Source organism: Eriocheir sinensis, chromosome 65, assembly GCF_024679095.1.
Source record: "Eriocheir sinensis breed Jianghai 21 chromosome 65, ASM2467909v1, whole genome shotgun sequence".
Taxonomy (NCBI): Eukaryota; Metazoa; Arthropoda; class Malacostraca; order Decapoda; family Varunidae; genus Eriocheir; species Eriocheir sinensis.
In genome coordinates, this window is record NC_066573.1 from 713536 (window position 1) to 734023 (window position 20488).

Consider the following 20488-nt stretch of genomic DNA (forward strand, 5'->3'; position numbering starts at 1 on the left):
GCAAGACACACTTATGTTCTTACACAATAATAACATTGAAAGTCAAATAAGACACTGTATCATATGTGACCTACATCATAAAAACAATTGTACAATATCCAGGAAAAAATAACTCATGCTGGTTAAAGCGAGCCAGGACGCAGTATGCGCGTCCTCGGACATGGTATGGGGCACGCAAGGACGCAGTATACGCGTCCTCATATTGAAGGGATTAAGTTAATCTGATTACTGTACATGTAATGATTTATTGCGCATCTGAGAACGCCACTCAATCATTGGCACAAGTAACTCTCGGAGTACAGCTTGTGCAGGCTTGCCTGAGCTGAGATTCTAATTGGAAACCAGTGTGTTTTTTGTTCAGAAAATATGTTCTGGAACTGATTAGCTCGAGATGAGTTGTTTGACAATTGAGGTTTCGTTGTATTTATCTTATTCACATAATCATATGACAACAATTTATGCATGTAAGCAACACTGTGGGAGGTGGAAGATTGTGAGGTTCTAACCTTATGGTTTCGAAGTTGCTTGGGCGTTTTGAAACGCTTCCCACAAATGTCACAGAGGGAAGGACGCTCATCACTGTGTATCTTGTGGTGAACATTCATCAATTTGCTGTAGCTGAAAGAACAAAATTAAATGATACACCCAATGAATGATATTTTAATTTTGCATTTGAATGAGATGTTCCATATGTGAAGAAGTAATAGATCAGTTGATACAGCTATTAACCCTAGAATGCTGAGGCTATTTTGGCACCTTAATTTACTTGGGCAAGCACTAAAAATGACTCATTTTTAAATTAACAAAAAAAAAAGGGGGCTTTAAATTGGAACCAAACACATATAATTCAGTATTAAACATTACTGTTTGTTATTCAAATTAAGGAAAAATAATCATTAGTGCCTTTGTGATAAAAAAAAAATAAATAAATAAATGCAAAAAAGCAAAAACCCTATTAACCCGGTAGCAGAGGGGATCATGTTTCTTAACCCATTAACTGCGAAATTAAGATTTGGGAATAGCTCCTGGGTGTGCAATAAATGTCAAAACAATAACCTGGTGGAAAACAATTTTTAGTATTACAACACCCAAGAAGGACATGTTGAGCACCAAATAGTGCAAAAAAAATAATAATTCACTTAATGTGGCAATGATGGCGCGATAAAGGTTGTGGATATGAGGCGACCTTGGGAGCGCTGGTAGTGACGGGGTAGATAGGACGGTGGCAGAGGGAAGGTGACACACGGCACAGTCACATCTAAACATTCTCTTGCCACTAATTATTCATTTCATTTGCAACAAACAAAATATATCACAGGAAACATCACTTTGTCAATTTCGATAATCAACCTCTTGCACATCATTATCAAGAGGCCAGTCATTAGTCACACCAGCAATATTCTTGTCAAAGTTATGAATGTCTGGCACAAAATTTGATCCATCAGACCAGACGAATGGAGTACACGTTGTCTCGCGTCTCTGAGGCTCCTGTTTTCCCTCTGCTTCCCCCTCCTCTCCCATCCCAGCTGACACCCCTCCCTCACTCAGTTCATTAGCTGAGTCTTCTCTTATACCCCCACTGTCATTTTCCTCATCTTTCTGCCACTCTGAATCATCAGACAGTGATGATGGTGTCAGTGAGTGACTAGGCTAGCTAGTAACTTTCCGCACTGTTGGAGAGGCAACGTGTCTGTGACCTTGAGCGCCAGCAGCATGATCACGCTTGCCACGCTTCCTCAGACCAGCTGAATCTGATGGTTGAATGCAATCTGAATCACTGTCTCTTTCAAATTTGTCTACTACAGGTAACTTGCGATTTACGCAAGTTTGGTTTACGCGTTTTTTAAATAACGCGGGGTCCAAAATCCAAATAAATTTTTAATTTACACGTTTTTTCCACTTATACGCGATATTTTATGGAGTGGCCACCAGATGTCTCACACAATTGGACTCACACGGCACCGCGGCCACACAGCTGAGGTCAGTTCTTCCCGCGCGCCACTTGAACAACAATACAGTACCCACGCTGCCACGCTACTCAACAATGAGGGTGTGCAGGAACCGGTACCAATACCGGTACTAACGGTACCAGCTATACGGTACGGTACCGGTACCAGACTGCTCGGTACCAGTACCAATACTAGCCAGTCGTTCATGGTGTCCCTCATTTCTTCCTCACACGAGTGAGGCTGAGACTGAGTGTCTGAGTGGATATCTCGGTGATATGGATATTCTCTCTCTCTCTCTCTCTCTCTCTCTCTCTCTCTCTCTCTCTCTCTCTCCACTGAATGAAGTGAATATTTATTTTTTGATAGAAACCTACCTCTTGTTTGATTTACATTGTTTTTGATTTACACGACCTCTTCAAGGACACAATACAGGTAACTCTCGATTTACGCAAGTTTGGTTTACGCGTTTTTGAAATAACGCGGGGTCCAAAATCCAAATAAATATTTAATTTACACGTTTTTTTCACTTATGCGCGATATTTTATGAAGTGGCCACCAGATATCTCACACAACTGGACTCACACAGCGCCACAGCCACACAGCTGAGCTCAGTTTTTCCCGCGCGCCACTTGAACAACAATACAGTACCCACGCTGCCACGCTACTCAACAACAACAACACCCTCGCTGCTGTGTTACCACGAGGGGAAGGGCAGCCAGAGGAGGAACCACAAGAGGGAGAGGAGTCAGAGTGATACAGTAGGCAATAGAGGTACAAACCTACCTCTTGTTTGATTTACATTGTTTTTGATTTATGCGACCTCTTCAAGGGCACAATACTCGCGTAAATCGAGAGTTACCTGTACAATCTTTCTCTTTACCAACACTCTCTTTTTACCCCCTCCAATGCCTCCCCCTCGGTCATGACCGCAGAAGCTATATGAGACTGGTTGGCATCAGTAGATGACATAATTCTACTCTCCATGGCTGCTAAAGAGCAACTAATATGATGATGGTGACAACATGGTGCGAAAGAGAGATGATGCTGCCACACAAGGTTCACTGGAATATACTTTGGCATCGCGGGAAATATAAATATTCACCTTGGAACATGCGTTATCTTAAGATGTCTGGCGCAGTCTAACTCATAGCATCTTGAGGTGTCTGGCGCAGTTTACGGGTTAATGGTCCCTCCAAGCGAGAAAAATGAGAAAAAATCACCCCTCACACAAACCATTTCATAATATATATCAAAGCATTTGTGATCAGCTTATGTATCATCTATTTTGGGGGGTTTATATCATGGGACAAATTTGGCTCGTCACTGCTACACGGTAAAGCCACAAATTTGGCCCATCACTGCTACACGGTAAAGCCACAAAATTGAGCTGTCACTGCTACACGGTAAAGCCACAAAATTGAGCTGTCACTGCTACACAGTAAAGCCACAAATTTGGCCCGTCACTGCTACACGGCAAAGCCACAAAATTGGCCCGTCACTGCTACACAGTAAAGCCACAAATTTGGCCCGTCACTGCTACACGGTAAAGCCACAAATTTGGCCCGTCACTGCTACACGGTAAAGCCACAAATTTGGGCCATCACTGCTACACGGTAAAGCCACAAATTTGGCCCGTCACTGCTACACGGTAAAGCCACAAATTTGGCCCGTCGCTGCTACCAGGTTAAAGTTCCTAATCAATCTAATAGGGAGTGGGTGAATGATTATCAGCTCACTTGGGGACCTTTCCCATGTGCCCCTGGGTTCCTGGAGCAGCAGTTGGGCCCCCACTGGACCCTATGACACCACCACTAATTAGGAGGCAGACGATTGAAAAGTTTTTTTATTTTCAGTACAGGTTGAGAATCCCTTATCAGAAATCCCTGGGACTTCGGAATTCGGAATTTTGGAATATACAGGCCCTTTTGACATCTTCAACAATATCTTTACACCACAAAGCACACAACATGAGGTAATCACAATGAGTAACGAGTGAAGGTGTTAATGTGACGACTGCTGACAACAGATTTAACGCATAGCACCACCAGTGTCCAGGTCGTGGACTATGTTCCCGCCCAATCCCATCCCAAAAGCCGCCCAAAACCCGCGTTAGTGGCGGGCAGATGTTTTTATGCCCAAGGTGTCGACACAAGTAGGTTTACCCACCCAATTGGGCAGGTAAAGCACAGACCTGGCAACCCTGAGCAGTACACAACAGCTGTTCTTGGTGGAACCTTCCCATCACTTTGTGGAATTTTCCATATTTGACGCGTCATGTCAGCATTCAAAAAACTTTTGGATTCTGGAATTTCGGATAAAGGATTCTCAACCTGTATACTGAAGAATGAGTTTTGATCACTATATTTTTTGGAGCGAGTGTATGAAGTAAAAATGGATAATGATGGTCAGTTAGCATCTGATTAACCTGGTAGCAGCGCCGGGCCAAATTTGCGGCTTTACTGTGTACCTTCGACGGGCCATATTTTTGCCATGATATAAACCAAAAAAAATAGATGATGCATAAACTGATCGCAAATGCGTTGATATATATTATGAAATGGTTTGCGTGAGGGGTGATTTTTTCTTATTTTTGTCGCTTAGAGGGGCCTTTAAGAAACATGATCCCCGCTGCTACCGGGTTAATTGTTAGCCATGGTTGGAGATAAGAAACATAAAAGAGGGGTCATCAGGCTCGTCATCAGAGGAACTTTAATTCTATTTTTTCTATTTTTTGGATCATTATGAATTAAATGGGACAATAAAAGAAAATCTGATTTTGGCTGACCTAGATGAGGGTAAGGGAGATAACTCTATGCTGACCTCTTACAAGATAATTGCAAGGAGTTGTTTGAGATGAAAATGCAAGGGTGGGAAAGTTACTGGAATTGATTGAAAGTAACCTTATGACACAGTGGGTAGAAGGGGAAACTAGACACAGAGGCAGAGATGAGCCAGCAAGATTGGATTTAATATTTACGAAAGGGACTAAGATATCCAGTGAGGTGAAACATGAATGCCCATTTGGAAAAAGTGCCCATGAAATCCTGGGGCAGATTCAGAAAGCACTTACATCGATGTAACTCCGAGATACATCCCTCCGCACTCCCATCGGGATTCAGAAAACAGAAAAAGGATGTAGCCGAGGATGTAACTCTGGTGTAAGTTACGCCAGCCTCGGAGGAGGTGTAACTCTTGCATCCCTTCTTTAATTTTCAATGAAATATTTTATATATAATGTTTCACGATAAGGAAATAAGAGTATATGAGTCAGTAAAGCAAATTCCTTCTTTAAAAGCGATATGCTACACCAGGGATGGATTATATGTTATAGAGTTCACTATAGCTGTCATGCAGGTCTGCCAATGGCTGAAGAAGAAGAGGAAGACTGGTGTTCTTCTTCTTCTTCTTTTGACCTGTACCGCTTTGAATAGCTTCTTAGGTCCTTCTTGGTTATTTAGACTCAAATACTTAACCTACACACTTAGATACTTCACTCTGCTCTGAGCTCTGTTTTTCCAGGAATTTCTTGCTTTTCTATTTTATTTTCCTTTTAATTTAGCCTATACTTTGGTCTTTCTGGTTTTCCCTTTTCTACCCTTTTGTTTGTTTTCTACTTTTACACTTGTTCTTTTCATTTATCTTTTACTGCTGTATTCTTTTCTCCTTGGAGGAATAATACACTATTCTTCCTCCAAGCACACGGCTGCTGCCACGGCTGCCTTGTGATTGGCTGGCACGCGTTGCTTAAGTGATTTGGATTCGCTGGCGAGCCTGATAACGTCATGAAGGCTTTCGCCCAATCAGCTGCCTCTCTGATCCCACATCCTTTTCTCTGAATTCAGATGAAGCAAAGGATGTGAGGAGGGTGTAAATCTAAACGATGTAGGGAGTTACATCCTTGAACTTACATCCTCTTTTCTGAATCTGGCCCCTGGAAGTCGAACTGGACAGTGACTGTCAAGATTACATTAACCCCTTAATGATGTTGATGCTGCTGGCGTCATATAGTTCTATCAGACATGGGTAACGAGAGCAAGAAGCTATCCGAAATTTGATGGGCACGCATAACTAGGCCTGTCAATGCCAAGTGACTAACTGACACCTCTTTTGTCCCTTACCACCACTCTGTGCCAAAAATAGTCTACAGTTCCTGCCTACGCATCATGGCGTTTGCAGAGCAATTATGTTCCCTCAGCTGATCTGCTTCGGCAGTCTTCCTTTAGTTTCTGCTCATTGTGTGCGTGCTGAGCGTAGTCTTGACACCTCCACTGATATACATGATGTTCTAGATGAACCAATATCTTGTTCCCAGGAGTGTTCAGAGGAGTGGGAAGCAGAAGTTGGATTTTTGGGGGAATCATGGAATTCCAGCTAAACGGTCTGTCCAAATCATAATCTGATTTCACTGTTGAGTTATACAGATGATTTTCTACAACTTTTATTCAATGTGATTCATTCCTGAATGAAAAAAACAACAAAAAATTACAAAAATTACTTTGACTTTCACTGCAACTTTGGCTCTCTGTAGGCAGTAAATTTCCAGGTCAAAGATTATAAACTATATTTTACAGACTCCATCGTGATAAAATGAGCAACTTTTCTTCAATAATTTTTTCTGTACGTCGCACCAGTAAAAAGTTTTAATTTTAAGGGAATCATGGAATTCTAGCCAAATGCAACAACCTAAATAGAAATGGCTTTCACAGCAGGGTGCACCAGAAAATTTTCTATAAAATATCTTTTATGACGTTTTCTTAGCTTCAAAGGTCATTTTCCGCTGACTTTTGCGTTCGAGGGGGATCTCCCGAGAAAAAGTTTTGCGGTCAAAAGGGGTTAAAGAACGTAAAAATAAGAGGAGAAACTATAATAAGACAAAGTATGAGGAAATGAAAGTTTTTTAGTAGTAGAAACTGGATGGCGATGAACCAATTCAAGTGTGTGCAAGAGAAGTATGACTATTTCTTAACCCGGTAGCAGCGACGGGCCTAATTTGTGGCTTTAACATGTAGCAGCGATGGGCCAAATTTGTGCCATGATATAAACCCCAAAAAATAGATGATACATAATCTGATCAGAAATGCTCTGATATATATTATTAAATGGTTTGTGTGAGGGGTGATTTTTTCTAATTTTTCTCGCTTGGAGGGACCATTAAGAAACATGATTGATCCCTGCTGCTACCGGGTTAAAGGTACCGTATTTCCCGCCATATAAGACGCACCAAGGTATAAGATGCACCTATAATTTGGCAAGATATATTTAGAAAAAATAAAAAACTCCACATTTTCTCTGAACTTAATGTGTATGAAATATTACATTCGGCCACCTTACTCACAATTATGACTATGATACCGTATGTTGCTTTGAGTGCCCTTCTCTGTGTTCAAAGTGTTCCACTGTTGGTTGGAGAATTACAGTGCTCTTACCCCGAGCAGCTGTGATTTTGAAACGAGTGTGCAGGCGGTAACTTTCACCGAGCTACTGAGGGAACTAATCACACAGGGATGCTACGTTCGATGGGCAATCTTGGTCTTGATCTTGACTTTCAGGGACCGTATACCTACTTTCAAGGAGAAATAGATGTTGATTAATTTCTTTCAGTCATATTATGTTTTAACCCTCTCGCGCATGATGACGCATTTTGTGTCATCAAGGGTAAAAGGTCCTGGCGCATGATGACGCAAAATGCGACATAAACTTTCAAAAATTGATTAAAAATTAAGTTTTCAGTAAAAATGCGTCAAATTTGGGAGCGTCATTTGTTGGGATAAGTTTCTTAACCCAGCAGCATTGGCGGACCCATTTTTGGGCTCCCGCGAGTTGGTCCACTGAAACGGTGGACCTCGTATGGGGCTCAGCTCAAAACGCCTAATTCGAGCTAATTGTAGGCGGTGGCGGCATTGAGCAACCCACCATGCATGCATGGTCATTGTGGTGGGTAATTGATCTTGAGGTGGGCTTATTTGTCATAGGTGGTGCTGTAAGGTCATGACAGACTGAATTAGCTATCCATATAGTAATCACTTGTCAAATTCCCTAAAGTAGACAACAAGCGACTCTCAGCTAGATGCCACGTGTCACGAGACTGTTTATTTTGTAACAAACACCACCCAAAAGGAATGGAGTTTGAGTTCAAATAAATATTTTCAACGGCTTTATGGTCATGAGAGATGTACTCTGAGATACGTTCCACGCTCTTTTCTTAGTCTCAAAATGCAGTGTATTGATGCCGTTTCTCTGCCACTTCTCGGCTTTCCCATAGCCGAAGCCCACGGGTTAATGGTAATATATGGCAACATTTCTAAGGAGCCTAGATGACAAGCTTTGAGCAATTTTTATTTGTTAGCCTACTCTGACAGGAGGAAAAAAAAACAGTTTTCTCGGTGTAACTCAGGAACTAATAGGCGTATGAGGATTTTGATGCTACCATAAGAATCCTCACTAAATTATGCTTCAAAACATATATTCAGCTAAAAAAGTTGGCCCACAAAATTTTGAGCTAGCGAGTGAGGAAGAGTTGGTTTACAATACTCTATATGAAGACTTGAAACAAGTCTGTATTGTTTATATATTATATTTTCCTCTATTTTTATTTGCCCATGTTCTAGTACAAGTCTTAATGAAGCCATTGATACCAAATTTATTGGGGTACGATATATCTGTGAGGGTAAAATGCGACCGGGAATATAGAGTATCGCAGCGGCAAAAAAAAGGCCGGTCCAGCCTTTTTTTTGGTGAGTGGAATAGAAACTTATTGGAAACTTACGGTGCGCAAGAGGGTTAATATAGTTACTTTTACAATGAGAAACAAAAATGCGTTTACAACAAAGACTTAAGTCATCCACGGATATCCGTTCTTTCGAACATGTATCACAGAAAACGTCAGCTGACCGGGCCGGTGCACAGCAGAAATACCTCCAGACTAATCTGCCCCACGATCGCCAAACAGTCATGTCAGGCAGCACCCTGCTTCACCAATATTGTTCCCGTGTAATAGCCGATTTAACCATCACCGCCAAGGTACCCGGCATACTGGTGACTGGTGCGCTGCGGTAGTGTTGTGTGTTGTTTTGTGTTCACACCACACCTCGGCTCCTACATGTGGCGCATCTTCATCTTCTTGTGATCTGTATGGTCATGTCCTCCTCCTCTCATCTGCTTATTCACACTTTCCTTTCCTATTGCATCACACTATTCATTATTTAAATCAATCAAAATTTGTACCTTCGGCATATACCACGCAGGGGTAACTTTTTGGCATTTTCAAAGTAAAAAAAAGTGCGCTTTACACGCCACAGAATACAGTATATTTCATTCTGGGAACATCTGGGAACTATTGTGTCAAACGGAGGTGTTTTGGGTGTTGGTTTCGTAACAGTAACAACAACACCTAGGATACCAAAATCTAACCATCGGCGTATAAGACGCAGGGTGATTTTTCGAATTTTGTTTTTTGAAAAAAAGTGCGTCTTATATGGCAGGAAATACGGTATATAATGAAGGAGTATATGAATGTTTGCCATTCTATGTAGTAAAGAGGAAAGGAAACAGGGAATAGTTTAATGCAAGATGGTGCCACTATAAACACTTGCCTGAGCCATGATGGGCTGGGGCCGAATACCATCCAGGCCCCTCAAGCAAGGCTACCGGTGCTATAGGTTCAGTCGTTAAAAAAAATAATAAATAAATAAAAAAAAATAAAAAAAAACAGACAGAGCATGGAGAATTTTTAAAAGAAGAAAGAATGAAACCGACCCAGGAAGCTATAAAACATCTTAGAAATGAATATACAAGAGTGAGAAGAAAGGAAGAAAAAAATTATGAAAAAAACATAGTGGAAAAAAATAAGGATGAATCAAAATTGTTCAATAAATATCTTAAGATTAAACTAAAATAGAGTGAGAGTGTAATGAGAATGAGGGATGATGAGGAGAAAAAGATCAGTGAAGTGTTAAATAAGTTTTCTAAAGGTATTCAATAATGAGTCTGTATTTGAACCCATAATGATGGATGGAAGAACCATTAACCCGGTAGCAGTGACGGGCCAAATCTGTGGCTTTACCGTGTAGCAGCGACGGGCCAAATCTGTGGCTTTACCGTGTAGCAGTGACGGGCCAAATCTGTGGCTTTACCGTGTAGCAGTGACGGGCCAAATCTGTGGCTTTACCGTGTAGCGGCAACGGGCCAAATCTGTGGCTTTACCGTGTAGCAGCGACAGGCCAAATCTGTGGCTTTACCGTGTAGCAGTGACGGGCCAAATCTGTGGCTTTACCGTGTAGCGGCAACGGGCCAAATCTGTGGCTTTACCGTGTAGCAGCGACAGGCCAAATTTGTGGCTTTACCGTGTAGCAGTGACGGGCCAAATCTGTGGCATGATATAAACCCCCCAAAATAGATGATACATAATTTGATCACAAATGCTTTGATATATATTATGAAATGGTTTGTGTGAGGGGTGATTTTTTCTCATTTTTCTCGCTTGGAGGGACCATTAACCTGGTAGCAGCGGGGATCATGTTTCTTAATGGTCCCTCTAAGCAAGAAAAATGAGAAAAAAATCATCACTCACACAAACCATTTCATAATATATATCAAAGCATTTGTGATCAGCTTATGTATCATCTATTTTGGGGGGCTTAACCCCTTCAACGCGAGGACGTGTATACTGCGTCCTTGCGTGCCCCGTACCATATCCGAGGACACACATACAGCGTCCTGGCTCGCTTTAGCCAACATACGAGTTATTTTATCTCTATATTTATGCTTACATCTCAACATTATCAATTAATTTAGGTTTCTTTATGTGCACCATTTAATTTTGCATGTTTTCATATATAATACATGATGATAATGTTGAGTTTATGGCTGAAAACCATTTGAAATTTGGTGCGTGCGGTGGTCTCGGATACAGCGCGGGGCACTGTTTTGGCCCGGCCGTAGTGAAGAGGTTAAATCATGGCACAACTTTGGCCCGTTGCTGCTAACAGTTAAGGAACATGATCCTCGCTGCTACCGGGTTAAATGTGTGTAAATGTTCAGGAATAGGCAAGACACTTGTGCTTTCCCTTATTAGTCTGGGAAATCAAGGCTCAAGTGTACACCACAACTGTTCATTTTAACTGATTTACATTTAAATATGATGAAAATCAAAACTAGAAGGAAAAAAATATCCCCAAAAGTGATAAAAAAGACCCCCCTCCAATCACTGGTCAGATTTTCATATTTTTTTATTAATTTTCTTGGAATCTTTTTTGGGGCAGCAAGACTTTTGCCACACAGTCAATATTTTTTTGTATATAAACACTAGAAAATCTGACAGGTGAGATTCTTTTCAATCAAGAGATAAATAACTAGAAAAATTCCTTACCTATATGATTTGTAGTCACACTTGTCACACTTATGGAGCTCCATGTCAATGAGATGATGTCTCCACAAATGAAGTGCAAGGTCTCTCCAACTTTGAAACTTGGTGGAGAGGCACTCTTGGCACTGCAGCATAGAGTTGACATGACACTTGCGATGATATATTATGTTACTCTCACTCTTCATTCGCAGACCGCAGCCATTCACGTCACAGCGGATGCTTGTATTATCATCCGAGGATTTTTTTACATTTTTTTTCTTAGTAAATGTACTGTTTCTTGAATTGGGCATCAGACTACTTTGTGTTCTACTGGCCTTGGTTGTTATGGTAGTACTGACGCTGGTTGTAGAGCTATCATTTGTATCATCTCCCTGTACATACTCTTGTTCACTCCCTCCAATTTTATTTTCACTTTCACCAATCTTAATGATCAGTTCTGCATCCTCCTTCTTTTCCTCTTCTTTTTCCTCCTCCTCCTCCTCCTCTTCCTCCTCTTGTTCTCCATTTTCCTCTTCCTCTTCCTCTGCCTCATTGTCATCTTCACCAATAAGGCTGCCTTCAAACTCACCAACTTCCCTCGGTTCACTTTTGATGTGAACGCCCATCTTTCCTTCTACTTGTTTACTCTCTCCCTTTACCATATGGCTTTTACCTTTATTGAAAGATTCCTGACAAGGTTTTTGTCTCTTTTGACTGCACTGCCTGTTGGCTCTGATGGATTTCTTAATTTCATAACTTCTACCAAGATTTCCAGACTTCTTGCCCTCACTCTGAGGCAACAGAACTTTAATCTTTTTGGGTGCCCTTTGCCCAATATCCTCTTCTGATTCTTCAGTATCAGAGTAGTACTGGCTATGAAGCTCCTTCATGTGGTTGACCATCTCCCCTTTATCCTGACTGAGGAAAGAACACAAACGGCACTTAAAACAAGCAACCTGCACCAAAAGTTCATTTCTCTTAAATACCTCTTTTCTCTTTCCCCGTTGACTTTGGGAAGATTTAATTTGTGTTTGATTAGATGATTTGGGAGTATCAACTGTTTTTCCTTTTAATGGATGGAAATCCACTTGGTTTGAGGATATATCCATATTAACAAGCAAAGAGTTTGTCCTAGCAGAAGGAAACTTGACAGATTCTTGTAATAAGGGATTTTCATGGTTCAAAAAATTGCTGGCAGTTTCAGAATCTGAATGAGGTTTTATCTCCTCACTACTGGGCTTTGTAGTGGCAGCTTTTAGGGCACTGGTAAAAGTTAGTTCTGAGCCTGTGGCTGTCAGGGACTTCCTGTGGGTATGAGACTTGCCTGGAGAATAAGTAAAGGATGACTCAGCATTAAGAGAAACTTCAGAGTCTGAAAGACCAATATCTATGCACATGCATGTATTGGAATTGTCCAGGAACCGGTCAAGGTCAGCCGTAGGGAGGTTTGAAAGCAGCGCTGGAAGCTGGGTCTGACTTGTATGACAATGTTTACTTCCTGAAACCTCATTTACCATAAAATCTCCTGTTATATTTGGCAGGCTGAAGCTGGAAAGGGGAGGTGATGGTAGTTCTTGCATTGGGGCAGAGTCTCCTTCCATACCAGCAACAAGTGAAGCTTCTGCTGCCAAGTTACTTGCATTATGGAGCTCCTCTCCTGTGGTAGTTGAGAGTGTGGCTCCCAGGCTGAGATCATTTTCATCAGTGCGATGAAGCTCTGAGAGGAGCACATCACTGGTATGTGGAGGCCTAGAGTCAGTAAGACCTGTGAGGGATGTGTTTGTCCCACAGTTACTATCAACAACTCCATCAGAGGCTGAACCTCTGCTAAGAAGATCAACCAAAGTTTGATGGGAAGTCATCGTGTCTGAGGATAAAGCCTTCAACTTCTCTAACTCTTCATGGGCAATGGTGCCAAGCTTAACAGGCATTACTGTACCAAGGGAGGGTGGAGAAGAACATCCAGATGTCACTGCCACTGATGTAAACATGGGATCAGAAGAAGTAATTAGACTTGTTTTGCTGCAGGAACTACCTTGAAAACGAGAGTTGGGTTCCAACAGTGCTGGTCCATTATTAAGTCCTTGAAGTCCTGATATGCCAAATGATTTAGGTACACTACAAGGCTGGCAGTTTGAAGGGACAGTTTTTCTTATAATTTTGTCTGATGGCAAGATACTGGCAAGACTACTGGCAGTGGATGCACTACAGCTAGTCACTGGGGAGGTCCGTCTGACATTAGGAGTTGGGGGTAAAAGTCTTAAACTTTCAGAACTTAATCCTTCTAGTTGCTCACCAATACTGGATGTGCGCTGAGGGGTCAGCATTACTTGTTGTAAAACATCAACCTGTCTATGAGAAGCAGATGGTTGGACCAAGGTAGAACTATGGGTTGGAAATGCTGGTGACAGGCTATAAATGGTATCAGCTGATAGAGTTGGAGATGTTTTGCAACCCAACTCTCCACCAGATCCCCTCGTACTGCTCGTAACTGTACACATGCTGGCCATGCTGCTGCGTGTGAAGGTTGTATATGAACTAGAACCACATCTGGAGGATGTGAAAGCCACTTCAGCACCATGTATTAGCTCTCCAGCATGAGTGGAAGAGTTCAGAGGAAGACGACCAGTAAGGTTAGGAACAAGTTGTGCAATCTCTGCTGCCTTGGTCACCTGGGACGGAATATGGGGCTTGACAATGTCCAGGAGCTTGTTCAGCATGCGATTGGAAGCAATCAATGTTGAGGTTGTTGTAGTCACACAGGAGGTCTTTCCCGGCAATGGGTGAACCCCCCCACTATTCCCTTGTAAGAGATGCAAACTAGTTAATTGTGGTTCCCCTAAATGTTGTGAGTTTATCTGTGAAGAACTCAGTTGGGAGGAACTTATGGGCTTTGAGGCTTCTGATTCCTTTACTGAAGAGGATGGTTGTTCAGAGCAGGAAGTAAAATTCTCCTGTCCATGAAGTGTCGAAAGACCACTGATTTCCACTGGAGGTTCTTGGGTGATTACTGTATGTCCCAAACTACTTCTTGAAGGCATAAGCACCCTTTCAACACTAAGGGAATCCATAATTTGGCTCTGTGTGGGGGGCTGTGCCAAAGCTTGGGAGAGAGAGGCACCATTCTGCTGAAGAGTGATGGAAGAATTTAACTGATCCGTTAAAGGGAAAGCAGTGAGGGTGTGCATGAGCTGTGTATGAGAGCTGCTCCCAAGCACATCATTTATGGTGACTGAAGAGGTGTGGAGGTTCTGAGGACTCACAGCAGGGGAGCTGTGCTGTCTAGAAATGGGAGTATGAATTACTTCTAGCCCTTCAGTATTTTTCTGTGGAGACTTATCAATCTGAAATACAAGATAATATAAGATAATATTTCATAAAATTTTGCTATTTTCAACTTTCTTAGATATACTTTAACCGTCAATGCCAGATTGTCTTACTCAGCCTCTTATATTTACCAATTTCCAACCCAATTACTGTCTTCTGGGCCCTGATAACTAGATCCATTTATAGGTATCGTTAAAGTGGTTAATTACTGATGTCTTTTTGTAATAGTTAAGCGTCAAAAACCGGTAAATACAATGTGATGAATACGATACTATGGCAAAGCAGACTTTAACTATATCACACTATGTACAGATTATATATTCACTATCAAGCAACTGTACTATTTATATCAATGCCTAAGAATATTACAAAAACAAATATAATTTTATATATCAAAAACTATCATGGTTACCTGGGTAGTGACCACTAGCTCTGGCAGGGTAGTGGAGAGTGAGGCTTGAGATAGAGCTGGTAGCTGAGCCTGAATAGACAAAGGCTCTAGCTGAGGCTGGGCATGAATATGGGTGTCTATGGAAGGAATTGGAAGTGTTTGTGGTTGGGAGTTTGAGTGCATATGAGGTTCTATTGGAGCATGATGCTGTGTATGTACCTGAGTGTGTGTGTGAACTTGAGGCTGCATGTGGATATGAGGTTGGGACTGTGCCTGAGGCTGTGAGTGTATTTGTGACTGTGTGAGTAACTGTGGTGTGGGCAATTGTGTGAGTGCCTGTGATTGTGAGTGAGAATACCTTTGGATTTGTGACTGTGCCTGAGAAGGAGAAGAAGGGGGTGGTGGTTGTGGTGCTTGATCATTTGTCTGTAAATGAGTACATACTGGTGGTAGATTTGGCATGTGTGTGTTTTCCTGGGCCTGTGTGTGTACTTGTGTAAGAACATGACAATTTGTGTGAGTCTGGGAGTGTGCATGCACATGTGATTGTATCTGTGATGGAGAATGTACTTCAGACTGTGTGTTCACATGTGTCTGCAAAAGCACTTGAGGATGAGAGTAAACAAGTTCTTGGGTGAGTGTTCTGGGCATCACCTGAACCATAACTTGTGATTGGGGGCAGCTGTGACCATCTCCCTTTGCAAGTACCAAACTTTCAGTATGAATGAGTGGTTGGGGATGTGACTGGATGTGTACATGTGATTTGAAGTTGTGAGTTGAGGATTGAGCTTGCGACTGTGCTTGAGACTGAGCTGATGTCTGCTGAAGAGCCTCCGTCTGAAGTACTGGCACATAGGTGGTAACATCAATCTGAGACTGTGTGATTGTGGGTGCTGGAGCTTGTGTGAGACTTTCAGTGGAATCTTGCACCAAAGCTGAACTCCTTGTTACATTATGACCACACTGTGGAGTTTTGTAACTCTTGCATCTGCTGCCATCTCTCATCTGAACAATTAAATAAAAGAAAAATATATATATTAAAAAACTGAAATGTACAACTATCAAGTATAAAAATTTGGGAATGAAACTGATCAGCAGTATTTCTAAATAAATATTTCATGGATTGATGTATATAAAACATCAACCTAACGAATTATAATCCCAACACCTTTTTGGTTGAAAATATATGAAATAACTTCAGTTATATATATAGTCAAACCCCACTTTATGTCATTTCAACTTCCATAAAATCCAACATTACACCACTTTCCTATAATTTTGTGAACACCATTTTGTCTGAATTTGTCACGCAGCAAGGTAGCCTACACAAGATAACCAAGAATGAGACTTGGCCTGGACTAGCACAATATTGTAATATGTAGGTACCTCTCATTTTATGCATGTATAAAATGTGCAATTTGGGTTTAACACAATTTTAAAAAGCTAGTACAGTACCCTCTCAAGTTTCCCGCTATCCAAGTTCCGCGATCCTCGAATTTAGCACTTAGTTCTAAATTCTTACCATCCCGACTTTCGCGCATTACCGCCCAGAGTTTCCCGGTGCTTTGACATGTACAGGTCGCGTGTACCTACCATCCACGTCGTACGTGCTGCCTTAAAAGGCAGTGTCCAACCATTGGGGCTATGGGCAACCGCGGTTGCCCGTATGCCCAACAGGGAGCGAATTAATTGTTGGGTGTCCGTATGAATGGAAAATGGTTGTGGGGATGAGCGTGGGTAAGTGGGTACCTCACGGCTGTATGTAAACAACCAGACGACGACAGTAGCTGAGGAGTGAGGAGCAGTGGAAGATGGCCCACCAAGAAACTCGTAAAATGGACTGGCAGAGCTGGTTTGCTTACTACTTGATTAACAAGATAAGAGAACACCCCGTGCTGTGGAACCACACCCCAAAAAACTTTTTCTCTAGTTTATGAGAATTGTAGAACTCTCGGTGTTGTCTTCTTCTTCTTCTTCTTTTGACTTGTAATGCATGGCAGCGACGGTGAAAAGTAATAGTGTAAAATAGCAATAAGGCATAAAAAAGCAAAATCAGGGACAGAAAAGGACAGAAAAACACCTACGTTCAGAGTTAAGGGGGAAATTCGGGTACTCGGTCGAAAAATGTCGATTCTTTGAAAATATTACAATAATTTTGTTACCTTAGGACGCAGCCAATGGACCATGCTGGCGGGCGTAGGGTTGCCGTATGGCGTATTTAAAGGGCTGGCTATTTAAAAGCCAGAGCACCTGTCACAGTCAATTTACTTCATTGAATGTATTTCTCTTATTTTCAAAGATTTTTCGACTGTTTTTTTTTTTGAGTTTAGGTGTTCAACAGCTATACAAAAGTGTAGGCTTTGTTCAGGGCGCCGGAGTGACGTAGTTATGGGGGAGGAGCAGGTGGCATGTGGTGACTCACACGACCTTGAAACCCAAACGCCACCCTCCCTCACGGGCCTCACCGAGGTAGCTGCCACTGACATGTTGCCACAAAACATAATGGAGAAACATGATATGTACTGGGAAGAAGAGGAAACATACAACATCTCACCACGGTCTGATCACGTGTTGGACTCGTAATCGCCAGCAGGTACCCTCCTGACATGAGCAAATGCTCTTTATCGTTGATCTATGGGTACTGTCAGGACCTCACACCATACACCCCATCCCCCTTGCTCAAGGGGGGACAGTAACCACTCCTAGTCAACGGAAAGAATCTGGCCAGAGCGGGGTCGAACCGCCGCCCTGTCAGACCGTGAAGCCTGGCAGCGCAGCCCTCTGCCAGTTGCGCCACGAAGTGTGTGTGTGTGTTTACCTATTTGTATTTACCTATTTGTAGTCTACAGGGCCCGAGCAAAGCTCTAATAGTTCCGTTTCCATATCTACATTCATCCAGCCTTTCCTCCATTTGATGGACACTGCTCACCTCCACCACTTCTTCCCACGAGCTGTTCCATGTGTCAATGCTTCTATGTGGAAAACTATACTTTTTCAAGTCACTCAAACAGGTTCCTTTATTAAGTTTCTTCCCATGTCCTCTCAGCCCCTGCATTCTCACAGTAGAGAAGAGATCATCTCTATCCACCTCATTAAACTTATTTACCAACATATACAGCGTGATCAGATTTCCTCTCTCCCTTCTTTGTTCCAGTGTCGTCAAGTCCATCTCCCTCAATCTGTCTTCATACATCATATTTGATAGTTCTGGGACCATTTTAGTTGCAAGTCTCTGTATCCTTTCCAACTTTCTGATATCCTTCGTTTTGTGAGGCGACCACACAACTGCAGCACATTCAAGTTTTGGTCTTATCAGTGTTGTTATAATTTTCTTCATCATTTCCTTGTCCATATAATGGAATGATACCCTTGTATTTTGCATCATCCTGTAAGTTTCTCCAAATAACTTGTTTATATGCTTTTCTGGGGATAGTGTGTCTTGCATCATTACTCCTAAATCTTCTTCTTCATGTACCACCTTTAAATTTTCTTCTCCCATCCTGTATGTTTTCCTCAGTCTTTTTTTGCTGTTCCCCATTTCCATAACATGACATTTGTTTGCATTAAATTCCATCTCCCATAACTGGCTCCATCTATACACTCTGTCCAGGTCTTTTTGGAGTTCTTCACAGTCTTCCTCCGTCTTCACTTTTCTTATTAATTTTGCATCGTCTGCAAAAAGACTCATATAACTTTTTTTACCCATTGGCATATCATTTATATATACTATGAACATTATTGGTGCCAGAACTGAGCTACTACTTAAAGGAAAAAGAACGGAAACAAAGCTGAATGAGGTCATTCAAACAGTGTTTGATAATAATTACAATGTATGGAGGAAGAATAGAAAGGGTAAAGGTGGTGGAGGAGTGATGATAATGACGAGGAAGGAGGTATTAGTGAAATCAGTAGTATATGGAGAAGGAAAGGCAGAAATTGTGTGTAAATCTGGAAAACAAAAACAGAGAAATGATGACGATGATAGCAACCTATGTACCACCAAGAACAAACTTATGGAGTAAAGAAGAATATGAGATCTTGATTGAAGATACCATTCAGAGTTTGAGTTACTTACTCAAAGCAAACAAAAGTCTTGTTAGTTGGTGACTTCAACTGTAAGGAGGTAAATTGGGAAATATTTGAAAGTGGAGGTAGTGAAATGGCATGGGGGGAAAGATTTTTAAGATTGTCTATGGAGAATTTGATGATGCTGTGGGTGAAGGAAAACACAAGATACAGAAATGACGATGAACCAGAGAGGCTGGACCTGGTGCTAACAAAGGGAATGCACTTGGTAAATGAATTAAGGTATGGGTGCCCCCTGGGAAAGAGTGATCACGTGATAAAAGAGATGGAAACAGAGGAGGAAGGCACTGAGGGGGACGAATCACATAAAAGAAACAGGCGAAACTATAGGAAGGCGGACATGGAAAATCTTAAGAAATACTATGGAGAACTAGACTGGGAAAAGTTGAGGAGAAAAAGCGAGGTGCAGGAAAAGTATGATATTTTTATGGAGGCGTATGAAACAGGAGTTATGAAATATGTCCCATTATATAAACCCAAAGAAAAAGGAAAGAAGGATTGGTTTAATGCAAGATGTGCAGATGCAAAGGAAAAAAGAGACAAAGCGTGGAAGAGATTGAAAAGAAATAAGAATCAAAGGAATAAAGAAGATTTTTAGATAGCAAGAAATGAATATGTGAAAATAAGGAGAGAAGAAGAGGAAGGATACGAAAAGGATATTGTTGAAAAATGTGAGGAAGAACCTAAACTGTTTTATAGATTCATAAATGGAAAAATCAAACCAAGGGAAAAAATAGAAAGACTGAAAGATGGAAATAAGATAATCGAAGATCCTAAAGACATGACTGAGCTGCTAAACAAGAGGTTCCAGCAAGTTTTTACAAAAGAATCACAATTCAATGAACCACAAGATGACAAGATAAATGTTCATATGGATGAAGTCGTAGTAACTAAAGAGGAGATATATAAAATAATGGAGGAGCTGGAAGAGAGGAAAGCAATAGGACTGAATGGAGTCTCAGGTTTTATATTGAAAGAATGCAGAAATCAGCTGGTTGGACCAGTATATGATATTATAAAGTGCTCAATATCAACTGGTAAATTACCAGAGAATGGCGGAGGGCTGAGGTGGTCCCTATATATAAAAGCGGGAAAAAGGAAGAACCTCTGAACTACAGACCAGTATCATTGCCCAGTGTAGTTTGTAAAATATGCGAGAAAGTGATAAAGAAACAATGGACGAAATTTCTAGAACATAATATAATTACAGAAAAACAGTATGGCTTTAGAAAAGGGCACTCATGTGTAACAAACTTACTGAGTTTTTACTCAAGAATGACAGACATAACACAGGAGAGGAACGGATGGGCTTTTGATAAAGTTCCACACACAAGACTACTATGGAAGCCGGAAAATAAAGGAGGATTGAAAGGGAAAATTAAAAACTGGATG

At 41.4% G+C, this 20488-nt stretch overlaps 1 protein-coding gene across 1 annotated transcript in view; it reads right to left on the bottom strand.

Moving 5' to 3' along the window:
* The window catches only part of LOC126987492 (mucin-17-like), an 89859-nt gene extending 73819 nt beyond the window's left edge, over positions 1-16040 (bottom strand). The window contains exons 1-3 of the mRNA XM_050844457.1: positions 15032-16040; positions 11317-14636; positions 507-618 (exon numbers count right to left, since the gene is read on the bottom strand). Coding sequence (XP_050700414.1) covers positions 507-618; positions 11317-14636; positions 15032-16015 — 4416 coding nt within the window. The 5' untranslated portion in view covers positions 16016-16040. The remainder of the gene's footprint in view (positions 1-506; positions 619-11316; positions 14637-15031) is intronic.
* Positions 16041-20488: the final 4448 nt, after the last annotated feature.